Below are 18,648 nucleotides of genomic sequence, written 5' to 3' on the forward strand. Positions count from 1 at the left end.
ATCTTGGATTGATGTTTCTTTAGATTATTATTGTTAATTGTCTCTGTTGCTCGTCATGTTGTTGAATTCATATTGTCTTATTTTGTTCCCTTTCTCTGTTTATTTATCATTTTGTTCTATATGATAAGTGGTTGCTTTATTTTTGGCACTCTTAACAGGTATTTGCACTAGGGTCAATTAGGCCCGGCCCGACTCGGCCGTGCCCAATCAGGGCGGGCCAGGACCAGCACTGAGCCCTATAGGGCGGACAATGGGTTGAGGTTTTTCGGCCCTGACTCAGGGTCAGGGCGGGTCAGGGCCGAGATAATGGGATCCAGGGTTGGGCTAGGGTTTTGAAAAACCCGACCCAACCCGACCCTGTTGCAGCCCTAGTTTAGACATTACCAATCATTTATATTCTCTAACCCTTGTTAATATAGATTAAAGATAAATGCAAGGGAAAGAAGTTACCAATCACCAAGTGCAAGAGAGGGAGAAGAGAAGCATAAGTACTCCAAGATTTATAGTGGTTCGGTCTATCAACAAGATTTACTCCACTCTTCCAAGTTTAGCTCCTTGGGTACTCTACTAATGACGAAAGCTTTACAAACGCCTTCTCCACCTCCGAGGGGACAAACCCTCTTTGCTCCAGATTCTCCTTTCTTAACGGGCCGAATCAGAGACCCTCTACAATCAAGCTTCTCCTTAAGGCCGAAGCGAAAACCCTCTTCTAGATTCACCTTTCTTACTGAGCCGAATCGAAGACCCTCAATACAACTCCAAGATTCGCCTTTCTTAACGGGCCGAATCGGAGACTCTCAATACATAGAAGAACAAAAATGAAAAACTCTCTTAGCCTCTTGATTAGGCTTGATACAAAAGTTTAAGCTCACAATCACTCCAAAAGATAAACAAATCAAAGCCCTATGGAGTTCCTCTTGATAAATGAAAATTTCACAAATGAAGGCATGAAGAGGATGAACTAGAAACCTTTGATATGAAAGTGTAAGCTCACAAAGATATAAAAATGATCTTCCAAAAATGTTACTTAGTTGGTCTAGGATAGGGTTTAAATAGCCCATGAGGAAATATGACTGTTTGGGGGCAAAACCGTAAAAAACATATTTGAAAAAGTCAAACTGCGCAAGCCCCAACGGCTACTTTTCGATACGGGCGCGGTCGACCGAGGTGTCTTGACGCCTGCCCTATCGAGCACTCTCTTGTTATTTTCAAATTTCAAACCGGCGCGGTCGACCGAGTTATGGCGGTCGTCCGGCGAGAGCTACGTGGACTTTTTTTTTGTCCAGGTCCCTATTCGCGATCGCCTATCCCTATGGAGGTCGATCGGCCCGACCATGATGGATTGTTTCTGGCTTTTCAGAAACACATCCGCGGTCGCCCGGGATGGCCCGGTCGACCGACCCGCTATGTTTCGACAAGTGCTGGATTTCAAGCTACCTTGCCGCAGTCGTCCGGGGAACCCCAGTCGACCGGCCCTGTTTGAAAATCCATTTTAACTTATAAAAATCAAGGGCTTTGGGCCATGGTCTTTGGGCTTTTGTCCAAAGTTTTCAAACACTTTTTAGGGGGTGTGGATGGTTTCAAAATATATCAAATTTGTTTTAAGAAACCATTTTGAAAACCTTTGAAAGTACAAGTACAAATAACAAGAGGACTCCAAATACAATCTAAAAATGATGTAACCTTGAGTCTTCTTGGATTGCTTAGCTCCTCCGCACTTTCTTGGACAACTTTTACTTGTGAGTGAACTCTTTGACTTTCTTCGACTCTTGTGACATCCTCCATTCCTTGAGCATATTGAATGGTCCATGAGATGCCACCAATGCTTGTTCAACTCCAAGCTCCTACTAGCACTTGCTAGGCATGCTTGTGGGGTCTTTGACTTGAGCTCTTGACTCGAACATCTTCCAAGGTTGATGTTTTCATTGTAGGTGCAAGCTCTTTGGTCCATTTGCATGTTGATCCTCAAGCCATGTGTTGTGTTGAATTGTGTAATGGCGATATGACATATGAAATTCCTATATAAACCACAACACTTCAAAGCAACACATTAGTCCATAAAGACTAATCAATTTAGGTTTGCTAGCATCAAAACAAGAAGGTAAGGTGAATGATTGAACCCATGGGAACCCTTGGGCTTACACTTTCTTCAACCTTGTGAAGTCGATCCACAATTCTATTGAACAAAGTCATGTATTCTAGAAGATCTCCACCTTCCTACATCTTGATCCCCTAGAACTGCCACTTTAGATAAAATCGGTTGGCTTAACTTTTTGACATGTAAAGCCTTTACAACTTCTCCCATAACTTAAGCATCGATTCTTCTTTCACAACGTTAAACATTCAGCCATACATAGTTGATTTATGTTGACCGCCTTCGACTCAATGTCGTCCCACTCGGCGTTTGTCATCTTCTGTCTTCCCGCCCTTTTCTTTCAACACTTTAGCCAGGCCCTGTTGAACAAGGATCACTCCGAGATTTTACGTGGTTCGGCCAAGATGCCTACATCCACGAGCAAGAACACGATCTACTAGTTTGAGAAAAACAATATATAAGGATTACAATGGATTACCCACACCTACAAACCCGTAACCCTTTCCTTGCCCTCGTAACCAAGAAAGTAACCGAGCGTAACACGAGAGAAAACCCCAAATGAAAACCCGAGAAAAACATTGAGATATCTTCTCTCTTCCTCTCTCCTTCTTTCTAGAGGGACTTGATAGGACATTTGCAGGAGCATTTCGGGAAAGTGTGTCACTTGGTCATGTTCCAAGGTCCTTCTCCCTTGTGCCACCAATCATGTGACACACCTTCTAAGTCGAGGATGGAGTAATAGACCTTTGCCTTCCTTAAACTTCTGATTCACCTCCAAGAAGACCTCCAACTTTTGAAACCACGTGCGAGTTGCTCTTCCTGAGGTGCTGTTGTAATGGAGCAAGGGAACACAATTATGTTTGTCTATATAGCGGTCAATAGCCCGATCCCAGGCCGTGGGGCAGTGTGCTTGGCTCTCAATGTGAAAAAGCACTTAAAGGGCATCATGTCCCTGACTTTTGGCGAGCCAACATGTAATCGTCCATGAGTGTGTCAGCCTCTTCTCGCAACTCCGCCAAACCTCCTCCTCGATCCACCATGGGTATCTTGGTGAATGGTGAGATCATTTCCTCCACTAGTCCCAACGGCCGTCTCTAATCTAAACATGGTAGCATCAAGGGTGGCGACCATCCTGCACACTAGATTTTCCTCTTTACCATTATCAACAATCTCCTCCCTCCTCGGGTCCATGGAGACCTCGGGCACCTCGTAGGTGTCAACAACCCTCTTGGCTTGGTTTAAGGTTAGTTCCTGGTGCTTGGCCCTCAATTTTCTTTTGCTCATGAGCAGCACCGTCCTCCAACTCTTTAAGGCAGTTTCTCTACTACACTTTCTTCCACACAATGAGCAGCACCGGCCCTCTCCATATACTTCTGCAGCACATCCAACTTCCAACATCATGGTGTTTCCAGTGCGGTAGACCACCACTTGGAGGGCATCTCCACCACCAACAGCTGGCCAATATCAGCTCTGATACCACCTAGAATGACCCAAACTTACTCTAGTTCTATGGCCTTTCTCACCCACCTTGCAAACTACAAAAAAAATGGATAGTCGTTCACACGCATTTCATCAAACACTTCAAGTGCCACTACAAGAAAACTGGATTTTGACGGCAGTCCTGACTGCCGATACAGTAAAGGTAACCTATACCGGCGATCATGAATCTGTTGGTAATTTTGTCGTCCTTAAAGTTTTTACCGGCAGATTTTTATCCACAGATAAAGATTAATTTAAAGTGGCGGTCATGACCACCTCTATATCTAATTTATCTGCCAGTTCTTTTTTATTTATTTTTTTAAAAAGGGTCTTTACCTGAAGGATTGCCGGTAAAGACATTTTATTCTAATTAAAATAATTTTTTAATTTTATTTTTAAAAACAATTAAAAAAATTAAAAGTTTTATTTAAAAAAAAATAAAAATGGATTTATCAGTGGTCATGACTGCCAGTAAAGATATTTTTTTTTACATTTAAAAAATTTTTATTTAAAAAAAATTAAAATGGCTTTACCGGTGGCAATGATCGGAATTTACCAGTGGTCATGACTGCTCGTGAAGACATTTTTTTAAAATTTTTAAAAATTTTGATTTTTAGAAAATTAAAATGGCTTTACCAGTGGCAATGACCGGTAAAGGCCTATTTTTTTTCAAAAAAGTTTTTTGAAATGGAGTGTCCTTGTCATATAGTATACTAGTAAGAAACAGTGCACGGGGATAATGAAGAATCGATAACTCTAAAAAGATGAATGACAGTGATTCAATTCAGAACAAAATATGGGTAAAATGTTTAGGCAATAGAGACATAACCCATAACATGGCCACGATAGTAATCCTGCTTGTGTTGAGAAAAACCAGCAGTGCTATGGAAATGAGTTACTTAAGAGAACTCATCTTCTACCATCAAAAGAGAACTAGTAAAATATGATTAATCACAGTTGTGTCAAACAAAGAGTCTTAATTATTGAAAGAATAAATCCTTATGGTATGAGATAGCAGAAGGCAAGAAAAATCTACACAAACCATCTAATATTAACACAAGAGAGCATGCTGCTGGTTGCTTATATAGTGTTAGTGAGAAAGTTTATTCTATTACTTGTTAAGGTGCATAGTGAACGTGTTTTTGCACACGTTTTGAGAATGTTTTGGGATTTTTATCAACCATTTAAGACTTTTTTTTATTGGAAATAAGTGTAAAAACACATTACCAATGCACCTTAAAGGCACTCGTTAGCAAAAACCAATTATTAAATAGCACCAACTCTAACAGCTTAAACTTTTGGAGTAATTGGTTGTTTCACATGGTATCAGAGCTCAAATCCCGACAACTACTTGATATTAAAAATTCACCTGTATGACCAGCCCAAAAGAGAGGCTAATGTGCCACGTGTACGGCCAAAATTCTAGCTTACCAATAAATGTTCTTCATAATCATTTCATAACCACAGTCTACATGCCATCATACCCACCAAAATTATGCAACTGACCATAGCCATGCATATTTTCCACAAAGCAACATGCAAACGACTAGGACCAAAAACTGAAACTTCATATCTTCAACAAAAACAATACAAAACCAGTTGGCTAATTTGTCAACATGCCAAACCATTGTCTATCTCAAACCCAAAAGCCTCAAATTGATGTAATTCATAATCACCACAAGACAGCCTACTAAACCCCTTTGTTTAGTTTAACTAACCCGATGGTTGACCGCTAATTAAACCATAATGAGGTGCTGAGCTGGCCAAATCAGTGGGCCCTGTTTCTTTTGTACGGACAGGGATAGTAGACACCTGGCGGGTACTGATTGGTTGTGAAGCCCAGAAAATTAGGCCTTGCTGATTGGGGTTTGGCCAGGTTTGGTAGGTTTGAAAAATGTGTTGCAATATCAAATCCGTTATGACTAGAATTTAAAATGAGAAATGGATCATGTGGTCAAATCTTTTGTTTTTCTTTTCTTTTTTGTTTATTATCAATCTTAGTGAATCTATAGATAGCACGTGTCACGATCTGGACTGTACATTTGTCAGGTTCATAGTTGATGGGCTAGATGGCACGTGTCACGATCTGGACTCTCACAGCTGGCCCCACAAATACTCCATGAAATATTTTTTTCAGGGTTGCCAAACATGGCCTAACTTTTATTTGAAATTTTTTTCATTGTTTTTCTTATTTACTTTTCAATTGGACTCTTCTCTAATGAAATTCATTAAGATCAAGGAAAAAATAAGAGCTTTTCATACTTAATCGTGAGGTCTTGGGTGTGTTGGAGTGAGACCTAGTGTTGGATTTATAAAATAAACATTGTTAGATCATATTATTCGGTGCATGCTTATACATAATCTAATTCAAATTCCATTATAGCGAGTAAGCTCTAAGTGCTTAATGGGAACCACAAAAATAGGGTCTTTTTCTTGCTCTTGGTTGGTGAAGACCCATTTTGCATGTGAACACTTCTGTAAGTCTTCAAAAGTTTTATAATTTTAGGGATTTGCTAGGCTACCGCATAAACCCATTTCGTGGCTCACATTTTAGCATATTTAGTTTGTCTTATTCATGTAATTCATGTGAGGTGCTTGTTCTCTCCTGCAAAAGGGAGTCACGAAATGGCTTTCCGCGAAATTGCCTAGCAAATCCCTTATTTTAAAGTATAATTTAGTTAGTAAAATATAATGAGAAATGGAGGAAACATAGGTTATTGGTTTAGATTTTAGAATTTGACTACATGTATTGACTAGTAATTTAGAGTTTTGGATTACTTTTTCAGGAGAGAACAGCCACCTCAAATAAATAGGAACCCGCTAATCAATTTCACATCAAGCCATTTTGCGGCTCACTTTTTCAAGAGAGAACAGCCACCTCGTAGCAGACTTTGTCTTATTCATTTAATTCATCTGAGGTGGCTGTCCTCTCATGAAAAAGTAAGCCACCAAATTGGCTTTATGCTAAATTGCCTAGCAAGTCCCATATAAATAATTTTTAGTATCATGTTTTAGAGAAATTATATGGTGGCCACCCATTATATGTAAGGGCGGAGAGAGAAAATATCTACCACCTTGATTTTTAATCAAGGTAAAAGTAAAAAAATGGGGGCTCATGCTTGATCAAAAATCAAGGGGAAGAGTTTTTTCTTTCTCTGCCCTCGTTGGTGGACCGTTGGCCACCAATACCATATAAAAACTCCATGTTTTATATGTAAACAAGTTTATGTATTATGTTGGGACATAGGGTTTTTCCATCTATTTTTTAGGGCGGTACGTCAAAAGTACTGCCCTTGATATTCGATCCAACAGTGGCCTCTTAAAAAATGGGCTGCTGTTGGATCGAATATCAAGGGCGGTACGGCCGCCCAGATGAAGATCTCTACCCTGGCATCCTTAATTCATTTTACTATGTTATACACCAAAATCTAATCTTAGAAAGTTGTAAATGAAACAGAAACCAACCTCTCCAATTGTGAACCGGAGTGGGGATCCTCAGCTTTTCCTCTAAGGGCCCACAGACTCGCTTTCTATAATTCTATTTGATCGACCAGATACTTGCAAAGAGGTTGAGAAGGACCATCTGGGTCCATTGACACCCCTAGGAAGATACTTGGAGTTTAACTTGGAACCTTTTCATTCCGTTCAAACGACTAGTATTCTCTTGATACTAACACCCTGTTCGTTTAAGATTATGCCTACTGATTTTGACTCCAAAACCAATTATGCGAGTCAAATTTAGTTTAATTTTGAGTCCAATAATTGGTTTTGGAGTCACAATCGGTTGGCATACTCTGAAACAAACAGGGTATCTAACCCTTTGGTCAGACTCCCTTTTGAATCAGGTTCTCCTGCTACATCCCATGGGTACAGTCCACTTTCTCCTATTTTTATCCTTTGATTTGATCTCCTTATATAGGCATCAGGTCCCACAATTGAAAATATGTTTTTCCAATGTGGGACTTGGGCCTGTTTGTTTTAGATTATGACAACTGATTGTGGAGTCCCCAAGACCGAAAATTGCACTAAATTTCAGTCCAATAATCAGTTGGGGACTCCACTGATTGGAATGATTATTGCAATAATAGGTAATTGGAGTCACAATTGGTTATCAAGTGGTTGAGGGGGAGTACGTCTTATTCTTACCGGTTTACTCATTGGATGGACGAGATCTTGGATAGAGTGGAGGGCTCATCCATTTCATTTCATCATGTAAGATTGACAAATAGACAGACTAGCTAGCAAATGAAGTCTCTATGGCGGCTTTGGAAACTTTTGACTTTCTCCCTCCTTGACAACTATTTGTATTGTCATCTCATATTCGCTGTTTTTCAGTGTTTGTTTCGATCATCTCAATCACCAGGGTCCTCCCCCCGTGTCTTTTTTTCTTCATTAATATAATTCTTTGCCATTCAAAAAAAAAAACTATTATAAAAGGATGTGGCAAGCATATCACATAGTGTATGAGCAGTCAAAGTTGGCTCTTATTTTTGTCAAGATATCAACTTTGATATCAACTTTGATATCTTGCTGACATGAAACATGGGCGATTGCCAATTCTCTCTCTCTCTCTCTCTCTCTCTCTCTCTCTCTCTCTCTCTCTCTCTCTCTCTCTCTCTCTCTCTCTCTCTCATGTTTGATGTCTAGATATGTACATCTCTCTCTCTCACTATGTATATATGTATTTATGAACATATTGTGTGCATGTATGTATGCCTGTATGTACAAAATAAAAGGTGGTTAGGTTTGGAGCGCAAAAGAGATGAAATCATCTTTAATCCTAACCCACACCAAGATTGAGGTAACATGCCAAGCAAAGCCATCACCTTCACCATTTATCAACATGCCACCCACTGCCTTCTTACATGTTTCCTTATAAATAACAGTTCCCTCTTAGATTTCAATGAACCCATCACATTCTTGTTCTCAATTTTTTGTTCCATATTGCTTGTCATGGAGGAAAAAACCAATGTTTCTTCCATTTCTACAACCACAGGTGGATACAACATGGCAATGACCCTTGTTGTTGCATTTATATCATGGGTTTTGATCCACAGATGGACTCAGAGGAACAAAAAAGGCCCCAAGACATGGCCCATCATTGGTTCGGTGATCGAACAACTAATGAACTATGATCGGATGCACGACTGGCTAGTTGAATACCTATCCAAGTCCAAAACCATTACGGTCGCAATGCCATTCATGTCCTATACTTATATCGCAGATCCAGAAAATGTAGAACATGTACTCAAGACCAACTTTGCTAATTACCCCAAGGTAAAGCTCTCATAAGTAGGTAACTAGAAGGTTTCTTCTTAATTTATTAGTAAACAAATCATACTCAAGCCAAAGAATTTCTGGGTGAGGTTTGTTTCATTAGAAAGAGGACATCAGTAGAATTACATAGACATAAATTTTGCTTGTTTTCGATTTAAGATGAGAGAAATATGCAGGGTGAAGTGTATCATTCTTACATGGAAGTTTTGCTTGGAGATGGGATCTTCAATGCTGATGGAGAGATGTGGAGGAAGCAAAGGAAGACTTCAAGTTTGGAGTTTGCATCCAAGAATTTAAGGGATTTCAGCACCATTGTCTTTAGAGAATATGCCATGAAGCTCTCAAGTATTTTGTGCCAGGCATCTACACACAACCAAGAAATAGATATGCAGGTCTAGTAAAAGCTTCTACTTCTAGATGGGTTGTTTTGACTCTTTCAATTTGATCCCAAGTAGATATTTATTTCAACTTAATTTGGGACATAGATCCAATTGAAAGTCTTCAAAAACCCTATTTCAGTTAAAGGTTCACCCGATTTGAATAATTATCTTCCTATCTTCAACATCTTGCATTCTTTTGGATAAAGTACTTTTAATTTTATCTCTAATAAATATCCATTTCGAGCCAACTACTTTCGAGAAATTTTTTACATTCATGCATGTTATTGAGTGCAAATGACTTATATTCATGCATTCAAGTTGTGTGTACATGCCTCATCCATGATATGTGAACTTAGGATGCAACATAGACACAAGTTCTTATTCTTTTCAAGGTCCTATATAAAATAGAGCTGAAAAAATATGACAAAAATGCAATTGGTTGAACTGCAAACATTTCTCTTATGAAAATCTGCACAACCAAGCTCCCTATTTTGTTAATTGCAATTCATTATAGAAAAATAATTTCTTCACTCCCTTATTTTGATAATATCATTCCTCACTGTATTGAACTTTTTCTGATTGTCTGTGATAGCTTTTTCTATTGTAATAACCTCTAACAGCTAATTGGAAAAGTGTAAATAAAGAGTGCCATTATCAAATAAAGGAGTGTGGATATCATTTTTCTTTATAATAATAATAAAGCATGCCCCTCTCTCATTTCAAAAGGTATGCCTAATGAAAAGAAAAACAATTTCCAAACAATTGGATTACGCACCTCCTAATCATTCCTAAAACACATCAACAATACAACAAACAGTTTTTAGATACATAAGACAAAATAGTGTTATATCTTAGTAGTTGAGGGATTAGTAAGGAATATAATCAATGCTAATAGAGATTTGGGGTTGTTTGTCTACAGGAATTATTGATGAGAATGACCTTGGACTCCATATGTAAGGTAGGCTTTGGTGTGGAGATAGGGACTCTGTCTCCTCACCTGCCAGAAAACAGTTTTGCTCGAGCTTTCGACACCGCAAACATAATCGTCACACTTAGATTCATCGACCCATTATGGAGAATAAAAAGGTTTTTTCGTGCCGGATCAGAAGCTTTGCTTAATCAGAGCATTGAACTCATCGATGATTTCACGTATTCCATGATTCGTAAAAGGAAAGCAGAGATAGAAGAAGCACGAAAAACTGGTAAGAAAGATAAGGTAATAATCTTCAACTTCATTCTGAAGGGTTTTTGTGATGATTAATCCCAACTAGTCAATGACCTTTAGTTTTTTTCCCAATTTTCCAATGACTCAATCTGCTTACTACACAGTAATGCATCTTCTGGCTAATGTAATTCTGATCAAATCAACAGATAAAGCATGACATACTGTCTAGATTCATTGAGTTGAGTGAGAACCCAGAAAGCAATTTGAATGATAAAAATCTCAGAGATGTGGTCTTAAACTTTGTGATCGCCGGTCGCGACACAACTGCCACCACCCTCTCCTGGCTTATTTACATGATAATGACTCACACCCAAGTAGCAGATAGGCTCTACAAGGAGCTGAAAGCTTTTGAAGAAGATAGAGCAAAGGAAGAGAAGGTCACATTGGTTCCTTGTGACCCTAAAGATCCCAAATCTTTCAACCAAAGAATGTCGCAATTTGCAGAACTCTTGACCTATGATTCATTGGGCAAATTATCTTACTTGCACGCGGCGATCACCGAAACACTTCGCCTATACCCTGCAGTTCCTCAGGTACTACTCATTCAAATAGCTTATCTTAACGAGCAATATTTGTCTTAAGGATAGCGTAATCCGATACGTGCCTCAATTTTTCGTTCGATCATATCTTTTTACTGTTTTTGTGTTCATCTAGTTATGATTTTTTATTGAACATGATTTTGAAAATTAGTAAGTTTTATTGCCAATAAAATAAGATCAATTTAGTCCCTATAGTGCTAATAATTAACATAGAAAATACCAACTTCCAAGGGAGAGGACCCAGAGCATATTTCAGCATGTCAGGAGATCAGCTAAGAGTGAGGCCGGACAGCTAGCTCGGACCGGCCAGTTAGCTCAGACCTTACTTGGAGTAGTTTGATTTTCTTCTGCCTTGGCCTCTTTTTGTTATGCTTTATTGTGCCTCATCAATGTTTCATTTCTATCTTCTAGTATCTGACCATCTCTGTCTTGGGGTTTTCTTGTCTTTTAATATATTTTTCACCATTCAAAAAACAAAAATAATAATTCCAACTTCCAAGTGCTTTGGTGTATGGGTTAGTAGCTTTGATCCTTATTTTACAACACCTAGTACATAATGTGTGACCACAGGATCCCAAAGGCATCTTAGAGGATGATGTTCTCCCTGATGGAACTCGAGTAAAAGCCGGAGGGATGGTTACATATGTCCCCTACTCAATGGGTAGAATGGAGTACAACTGGGGTCCCGATGCGTCTGCGTTCAAGCCTGAGAGATGGTTTAAAGACGGGACCCTTCAAAACGTCTCGCCTTTCAAATTTACTGCATTCCAGGTGCGAAAAAACATAGAATGTCATATCAATTTCATCTCCAATCGATTTTATTGTGCTGCTTTGCTTGCTTGGTTGTGATCTATTGATGTACATCCCTTGTGTCTCGCAGGCGGGGCCTAGGATATGTTTGGGAAAGGACTCTGCATATCTCCAAATGAAGATGTCACTGGCAATTCTGTGCAGATTTTTCATCTTCACTCTGGTACCAAACCATCCAGTGAGATACAGAATGATGACAATTCTATCCATTGCAAATGGATTGAAGCTCACTGTTTCGAGACGCACCTGAATGTTTCCAATAGTTTAAATTTCCTAGTGTTGAATTGTTTGTTCTAAAAATAGGACAGAAAGGATCAGGTTTTGTGGATCTTAAACATAATTTTGAGTCTAATAATCAGTTTTGGACTTTAAAATTTGAAACGAACGGGGCCTAAGCAACTCATTGTAGTCCACAATAATATTGGTACTTTATTGAATTAAAACATCATTACAAGAATGAGCAGTCCCCATCAGTAAAGAATGACTGAAAATTTCATTCCTAGCTGTATCTATCAGTTTCTGAATTCAGGCATCTAAATTGGGCACACATGCTAACAGCCCTCCTTTCCTTGGGAGCACAGAGGGTTCCCCTGTGGAAACTACCAATCACTCCAAAAGCTTAAGCTGATGGAGATGGCGTTATTTAATTTTTTATACTTTAACACTCCCCCTCACGTGTGGCCCCTCTTTCCAATAGCATGTAATTATTTGTATATTGTAGTCTTTGTAATATTGTGCTCTTAGAAGGGCATTATTGTCTTGTAAGTTACATGATTCAATATAAAGAACAGATGGTTGTAAGGCTTCAATTATTCTAATCGTTGTTTTCTACACTTTCTAGGGTTGGCCTACATGTGGCACATGTGGCCCCACTTTTAGGTTGATCATTGCATGTGGATTTTTAACATCAATGAGGTTTGAACTTAGGACCATTGCTCTGATACCATGTGAAACTACCATTTACTCCAAAAGCTTAAGTTGGTGGAGATGGCGTTATTTAATCCTTTGTACTTTAACATCCCCATCAGTACTAGTTTCCCCAGTTGTATTTCTTTCCTGGTTTTAGGGGTTTGTACTGAGTCTCCCACCCGTACGGGTTCCCCTTTAGATGTTTCCCCTTTAGATGTTTTTGCAGGTTTGTTAAACTCCTAAATCTAGCTTGGGAAGGAGCAAAGGAGCATCTTCCTAGAAGCAGCCACAACAAATGATTAAATAAACCCTGCACCAAACTGCCCCTTATTGAAGTATAAATGATTAAATAAAACCCGTATGGAGGTGGCACTTTGGCTTAAAGCCATGGGAATTGACATGAGTTTAAACCCCTGGGCTTACCCGATGTGCGTGGTTTACGGGTGATTGCACGCATCCGTAGGGAATAGTCCCGCCCTGAAAATTGGTGTGGGGATACCCTATGTCATAAAAAAATGATTAAATAAAACCAACTCAAACAGCTTAAGCTTCTGGAGTAATCGGTTGTTACACATGGCATTGGAGCTATGGCCTCACGAAAAAAAATGCATGTGTACAGACAACCCAAAAAAGAGGAGTCACACGTGAGAGTATTGAAGTATAAATGATTACACCAACTCTAACGGCTTAAGCTTTTGAAGCAATTGGTCGATTCACATGGCATCAAAGCTATGGCCTCTGGGCCGTCCTCGTTCAAAAGCCAACAACCCCTTAATATTAAAAAAACCACATGTACAGAAACCCAAAAGAGGAGCCACACGTGAGGGGGGTATTGAAGTATAAATGATTAAATAACGCCAACTCTAACAGCTTAAGCTTTTGGAGTAATTGGTTGTTTCACATGGCATCAAAACTGGATAGAAAAGAAGAAACAAAGAAGAATCAGTGCCGTAAATAATGGAAGGCGCCTTAAAAAAATGAAAAAGAAGAAGTAGAAGGAAAAAAGAAGAAGAAAAGATGCCAAAAAAATAGAAAAGAAGGGGAAGAAGAAGGGAAAAAGAAGAATCGACTTGGGACATCTCGGTCCGACTCGGGATCATCTCGGTTTGACTCGGGTGCATCGCTCATCTTGATCAAATTTGGGGTTGTTCTGGTTGAACTCAGGGTCAGACCGAGATGACCCAAGTCAGATCGAGATGATATTGAGTTTGACCAAAATGTCCTCGAGCTTGGTCGATTCTAGGTGTCTTTCATTTTCTCCGGCATCGATTCTTTTTTTCCTCTTCTTTTCCATTTTTCCAGCGCCTTCTATTTTTTTCCTCGCGTCGATTCTTCTTCTTACTCTTCTTTTCAATATTTTCCGACACCTTCCTTTTTTTCCAACTCCGATTCTTCTTTTCCATTCTTCTTATTCCTCTTCTTCCTCTGATTTTTCTTCTTACGCTTCATCTTCTTTCAAGTTGAATAGATGAAAAAGGAAAAATGAGCAAAAGATAATAATATGACAAAATTGCCTTTTGGAACGCCACAATTCAATCAACTTGATTTTCAGTGCTATGCAATGTCTAGGTATTTTTTCCTTGAGATATAATGCCTCAAGTCCTCAACCAACCAAGCCATAGCCCAATCCCTTTTTCTCTAGAAACCCTTTGGATCAAAACATATCTACAAGAATCCCACAATTTTTCTCATAATTACCAATGATACTGTTTTGTGCCTAAAATAGCTTTTAATTTTTAATTTTATCCATTTTACCCTTCATTTATTACTCTTAGTTATAGATAAAGCAAAAATCCCTAAATTCTCTTACATTATCACTAAAAGGCAACATTAGATCCTTTGAAAATCTCTCTTATAAATAAAGCAACACCTCTCTCTCTCTCTCTCTCAAATGAGATTTTATATGGTGTAAGCTGTATAGCCCATTATTTTTCAAAAAGTATTGTACCCACAACCTATATACGTTATGGCCCATCAAATGGACACTCAGAGGAGCTTACTATTGGTAAGAAAACCGAAAACCATTCCAAAAACAAGTCGGAAAAATGAAATAAGGGCCCGTTTGGACAACTCATGCATTTGTATTTTGATTTGGATTTGAGTTTTGGATACAAAACACATCAATCATCTTCATGATCATGTTTTAAGAGAGAGAGAGAGAGAGAGAGAGAGAGAGTCAGGGAGGGAGGGAAGGATGTCTCGCTGCTGCCGGAGCAACGTCGAGGAGCAGCCATGGTGACGGAAGTTGCCACAAACGTTGATTTGCAAATATGTCTCGCAGAAAAGATTTGAAAATCGGAATTTTTTGCACTGTTGTAACTGATATGGAAATTCTAAGGATCTGATATAGTTCAACTAAATCCAAATCTAAATCTTGCTGGTATCCAAACGTGTCCTTAAAGGAAAACTTTTTAAATTTTGAGAAATCGTTGGCTCTTACGTTTTGACTTCTTGAAAACTCCAACGCAGAAGAGGAAACGGGGAAAGATTAAAAAATAGGCCAAATCAGGTATTATTAGTATGAAGTTGAACCAACATTTGTGATATCTTCTCTTGCGTCCAAATAGTGATCTAGATAAAAGAGAGGAAGACAGGGAGGGATGAGAGAAAAACCAACCCAAGAAGGGGTTGGTGGTTTTTCAAGCAGGAAGAAGAGATGGTCGAGTCTATTACCCCTTTTTGTGGCTTTTGTGGTTATTGCAGAGATTATGTTCTTGACCCGTCTCGATATGGCCAAGAACGCTTCTATGGTTCATACTTGGACCAATACTTTCTATTATCCTTCATCCACTTCTTTGCCTGTGGTTGGGGGAGAGGAGGAGTTTGATATAAATTGTGAGGATTGGTTGGAGAGAGAAGATGATGTGGAATATTCTAGAGATTTTGTTAAGGATCCCATCTTGGTTTCTGGGGTGGAGGAGGTTTGTTCATTACTTTTCTTTCTGTTTTTTTTTTTTTTTGGGTCTTTTTTTTATCATTATTTTTCCACACCTTTGATGAATTTCTTTGTAGTTTCTTTTCTTTTCTTGACCTGTTGTTGTTTCTTTTATTGGAGTTTTCAAGCGAATATGAAATTGAGTATGCTATCTTGGGTTCTCTTGTTCAATTTCATCATTTGAGTGCAATTGTGTTACGAACCCAAATCAGTTTGCAATGTGATTGATCTTCTTAGAGGGTCCCGATCAACATCTATACTCACTTTGAGGGAAGGGTCAGTCCTCCTTTGTGGTGCAATTTCTTATGAACCCAAAGCGGTTTGCAATGTGATTGATCTTCTTAGAGGGAAGATCAACATCTAGACTCACTTTGAGGGAAGGGTCAGTCCTCCTTTGTGGTGCAATTGTGTTATGAACCCAAAGCGGTTTGCAATGTGATTGATCTTCTTAGAGGGAAGATCAACATCTAGACTCACTTTGAGGGAAGGGTCAGTCCCCCTTTGTTTGCAAAAACACAGTTTTGAGTTTGAAATTCTTCATTTCTTCATGCAATTACAAAAAGCAAGATGATGTAGAAGAGACTTCCTATCTCATATAACTCCAAATCTCCTAAAAGAAATCAAAATCCTAAACTGCTATTTCGAAGATCAAATAAAAAGGAAACAATCCTACTTCAAAATGGAGACATTAAGAAAGGAAACAATCCTACTGTAATAAGGAAACATTCCCACGGACTCATGCGTCACCGCGCACGTAATAAATTGTGTAGTTTGGGTTGAACGTTTAGCTAAGTAGGGTATTTGGTTTGGGAAATCATGAATTGAAGATGTGCTACATGATTTCGTCTTCCCCGTGCAATGGTGTTGTTTAGGAGGTTTGCTTGGACGAAAATCAAAACACTCCGAAGAAAGTGTCACTTTTGAGAGAAATCTCCGTGCATATTTTATCCATAATCCACTTTAAATACAGGGAAGCAACCACGAATCTCATTCCTATAAATTCTTAAGTACTCCCTACCTCCAAATCTATCTTGAAGACTCACCAGAGATGACTCCTAGCATCACCTACACATGGACATTTAAGACCCCCCTTCACTTTATTAGATAACCTCAAAAGACTCCTAAACTTACCTACTACTGTGTTATATAACCTCAAAGGACTTTTGACTTATCTACCTACTTACACATGCATCTAACAATGGATATCATCCCCCTCCCTTCAAAGAACCTGGTTAGCATTCGAAATCAAAGCCTCACCATCCTGATTCTCTTCTTCATCTACTGCTTCCAACCAGGTAGCCTCCATCAGATACAACTTTTGGATCTTGCAAATGTGTTCCAGATGAAACTTTTCGTCACAGTTATAGCACAGTCCTTGGGCACACCTTTCCTGAATTTGGGCCGGAGTGAGTAGCGTAATATTCACGCGGGATGACTTGGGGACAGCTGTACTAGAATCTCCTTGGGTTTTGTCACTGTTGGGTCTCCTTACTTCCTTTACATTCAAGCAATAGCAATGGTCATCTCTTGGGTGAGAACTACCCCTATGTTTTTATTTGTATCGGCTCATGACTTATGGGAGGGATGGAGGATAATATGCAAGAGTAATGAGGCGCGGAGCATCATAGTTCAAAATTGAGAGGCTCCACCAGCATGTTCAAGCTAAACTTTGACGGCTCTAGCTTGGGCAATCCAGGTCCGTTGGGGATTGGTGGAGTATTGAGGAATTCATTGGGTGAGGTGTTATGGGCCTTCTCCGGTCCCATTGGGACAGCGGATTCTAGTGAGGCGGAAGTAAAAGTTGCTCATCAAGGTATAAAGTGTATTCCAAGTGAACTCTTGAATTCGACAATTGTGGAAGGTGACTCAGTGAATGTCATTAGATGGTTGAGAGGCGCGCGAGTGCCGCCTTGGAGGTTTGCATCTTTGTTTGACGAAATCGAAGATCGGATATGTGATTCTTCCATAGTTTTCAATCATATTAGAAGATCGGCAAACCATGAGGCAACTAGATTATCTCGTGGTGGGGTGGGCAGGCTTTGTTTGGAGTTGTTTGATTTCCTCCCTCCGTAATTGTATATTTTCTTTGTATTTTCCTTTTTTTTTCGCACTTGTATATTGGGCTTGATTGTCTCGATCTTCCCTTCTCTTTAATGAATTGCTACCATTAAAAAAAGGATCTGATTTTGAGGAGCGATCGCTTCTTGCAAACTGGACAGTAGTTGTCCATGTTCGATCTAAGCTTCATGTAGGTGGGAGACAACCTCGACAAACTGGGCTATTCTATTGCCGTCGGCCAGTCCGGAACCAACTGGCTCTAACACCAAACTTGATGTGTGATACTTGTACCGACTGGCTCTAATACCAAACTTGATGTGTCATACATGGGACTGCATCATTTTCTACTTTTGCTTGATGGAGTATGCTATTATATGCTCGACGTGCTGCTTAAGCTTGTATATTGCCTTCTTCAACCTACATACGCAATTGCTTTCGTTTGACGGCTTCAAACTACTCTGGGTTCTAGTACACTTCTTCCTTTAAACATTCATTTAAAGTATTCTTAAATCTTAGCATCCAATTGGCATAGAAACCAGCCAAAGATGTTACCTAGTACTACAATCAACCTCTCTATAGTGGTCTTTAGTCCTAACAATAGGGTTGAACATCTCATCATAGTCTAGTCCATGTTGTTGGTTATACCCTTATGCTCCGTTTGGTTGCCAGTAAAATTTTTGTCCTAGGAATAATCTAGTAAAATTTTCGTCCCATCCCATGTTTGGTTGCCTTTTAGCACTAGAATTTTTTTAATCCCACACTTGTAATGATTACTTATGTGGTGACATGGACTCCTTGTCCCCTCTTTTTCTTTCCTAGGGAATGATGTCCTCTCTCCTTCTCTCTCTTTCTCTCTCTTCTCCCTTCCCATATTTGGTAATGACACCCCTAAATTTTGACGGGAATTTTGGAATTGTAGGAAAAAAAAAAAAACCTAGCAA

General features: G+C 39.2%; 2 protein-coding genes across 2 annotated transcripts in view; both read left to right on the plus strand.

The window, feature by feature from the left end:
• The first annotated feature begins 8,466 nt into the window (after positions 1–8,466).
• On the plus strand, positions 8,467–12,614 carry CYP704B1 (cytochrome P450, family 704, subfamily B, polypeptide 1). The gene is made up of 6 exons (XM_077393951.1): positions 8,467–8,851; positions 9,028–9,243; positions 10,151–10,447; positions 10,603–10,989; positions 11,566–11,766; positions 11,876–12,614. Exons 1-6 carry the CDS (start codon positions 8,528–8,530, stop codon positions 12,053–12,055), a joined length of 1,605 nt encoding a protein of 534 aa, XP_077250066.1. The 5' UTR covers positions 8,467–8,527; the 3' UTR covers positions 12,056–12,614.
• Positions 12,615–15,036: 2,422 nt separating this feature from the next.
• The window catches only part of LOC143889664 (glycoprotein 3-alpha-L-fucosyltransferase A-like), a 33,594-nt gene continuing 29,982 nt past the window's right edge, over positions 15,037–18,648 (plus strand). The window contains exon 1 of the mRNA XM_077393952.1: positions 15,037–15,635. Coding sequence (XP_077250067.1) covers positions 15,315–15,635 — 321 coding nt within the window. The 5' untranslated portion in view covers positions 15,037–15,314. The remainder of the gene's footprint in view (positions 15,636–18,648) is intronic.

The sequence above is a fragment of the Tasmannia lanceolata genome, unplaced genomic scaffold (genome assembly GCF_043159265.1).
Source record: "Tasmannia lanceolata isolate RefF3 unplaced genomic scaffold, GAP_Taslan_0.1 ptg000013l, whole genome shotgun sequence".
Taxonomy (NCBI): domain Eukaryota; kingdom Viridiplantae; phylum Streptophyta; class Magnoliopsida; order Canellales; family Winteraceae; genus Tasmannia; species Tasmannia lanceolata.

What these genes read in the sequence shown, in the direction of transcription:
- CYP704B1 (XM_077393951.1), top strand. Translation starts at nt 8,528, where the DNA reads ATGGAGGAAAAAACCAATGTTTCTTCCATTTCTACAACCACAGGTGGA. An exon ending in ACCAAGAAATAGATATGCAG is followed by an intron (nt 9,244 to 10,150) that starts GTCTAGTAAAAG and finishes GTTTGTCTACAG; the next exon opens with GAATTATTGATGAGAATGAC. An exon ending in AAACTGGTAAGAAAGATAAG is followed by an intron (nt 10,448 to 10,602) that starts GTAATAATCTTC and finishes TCAAATCAACAG; the next exon opens with ATAAAGCATGACATACTGTC.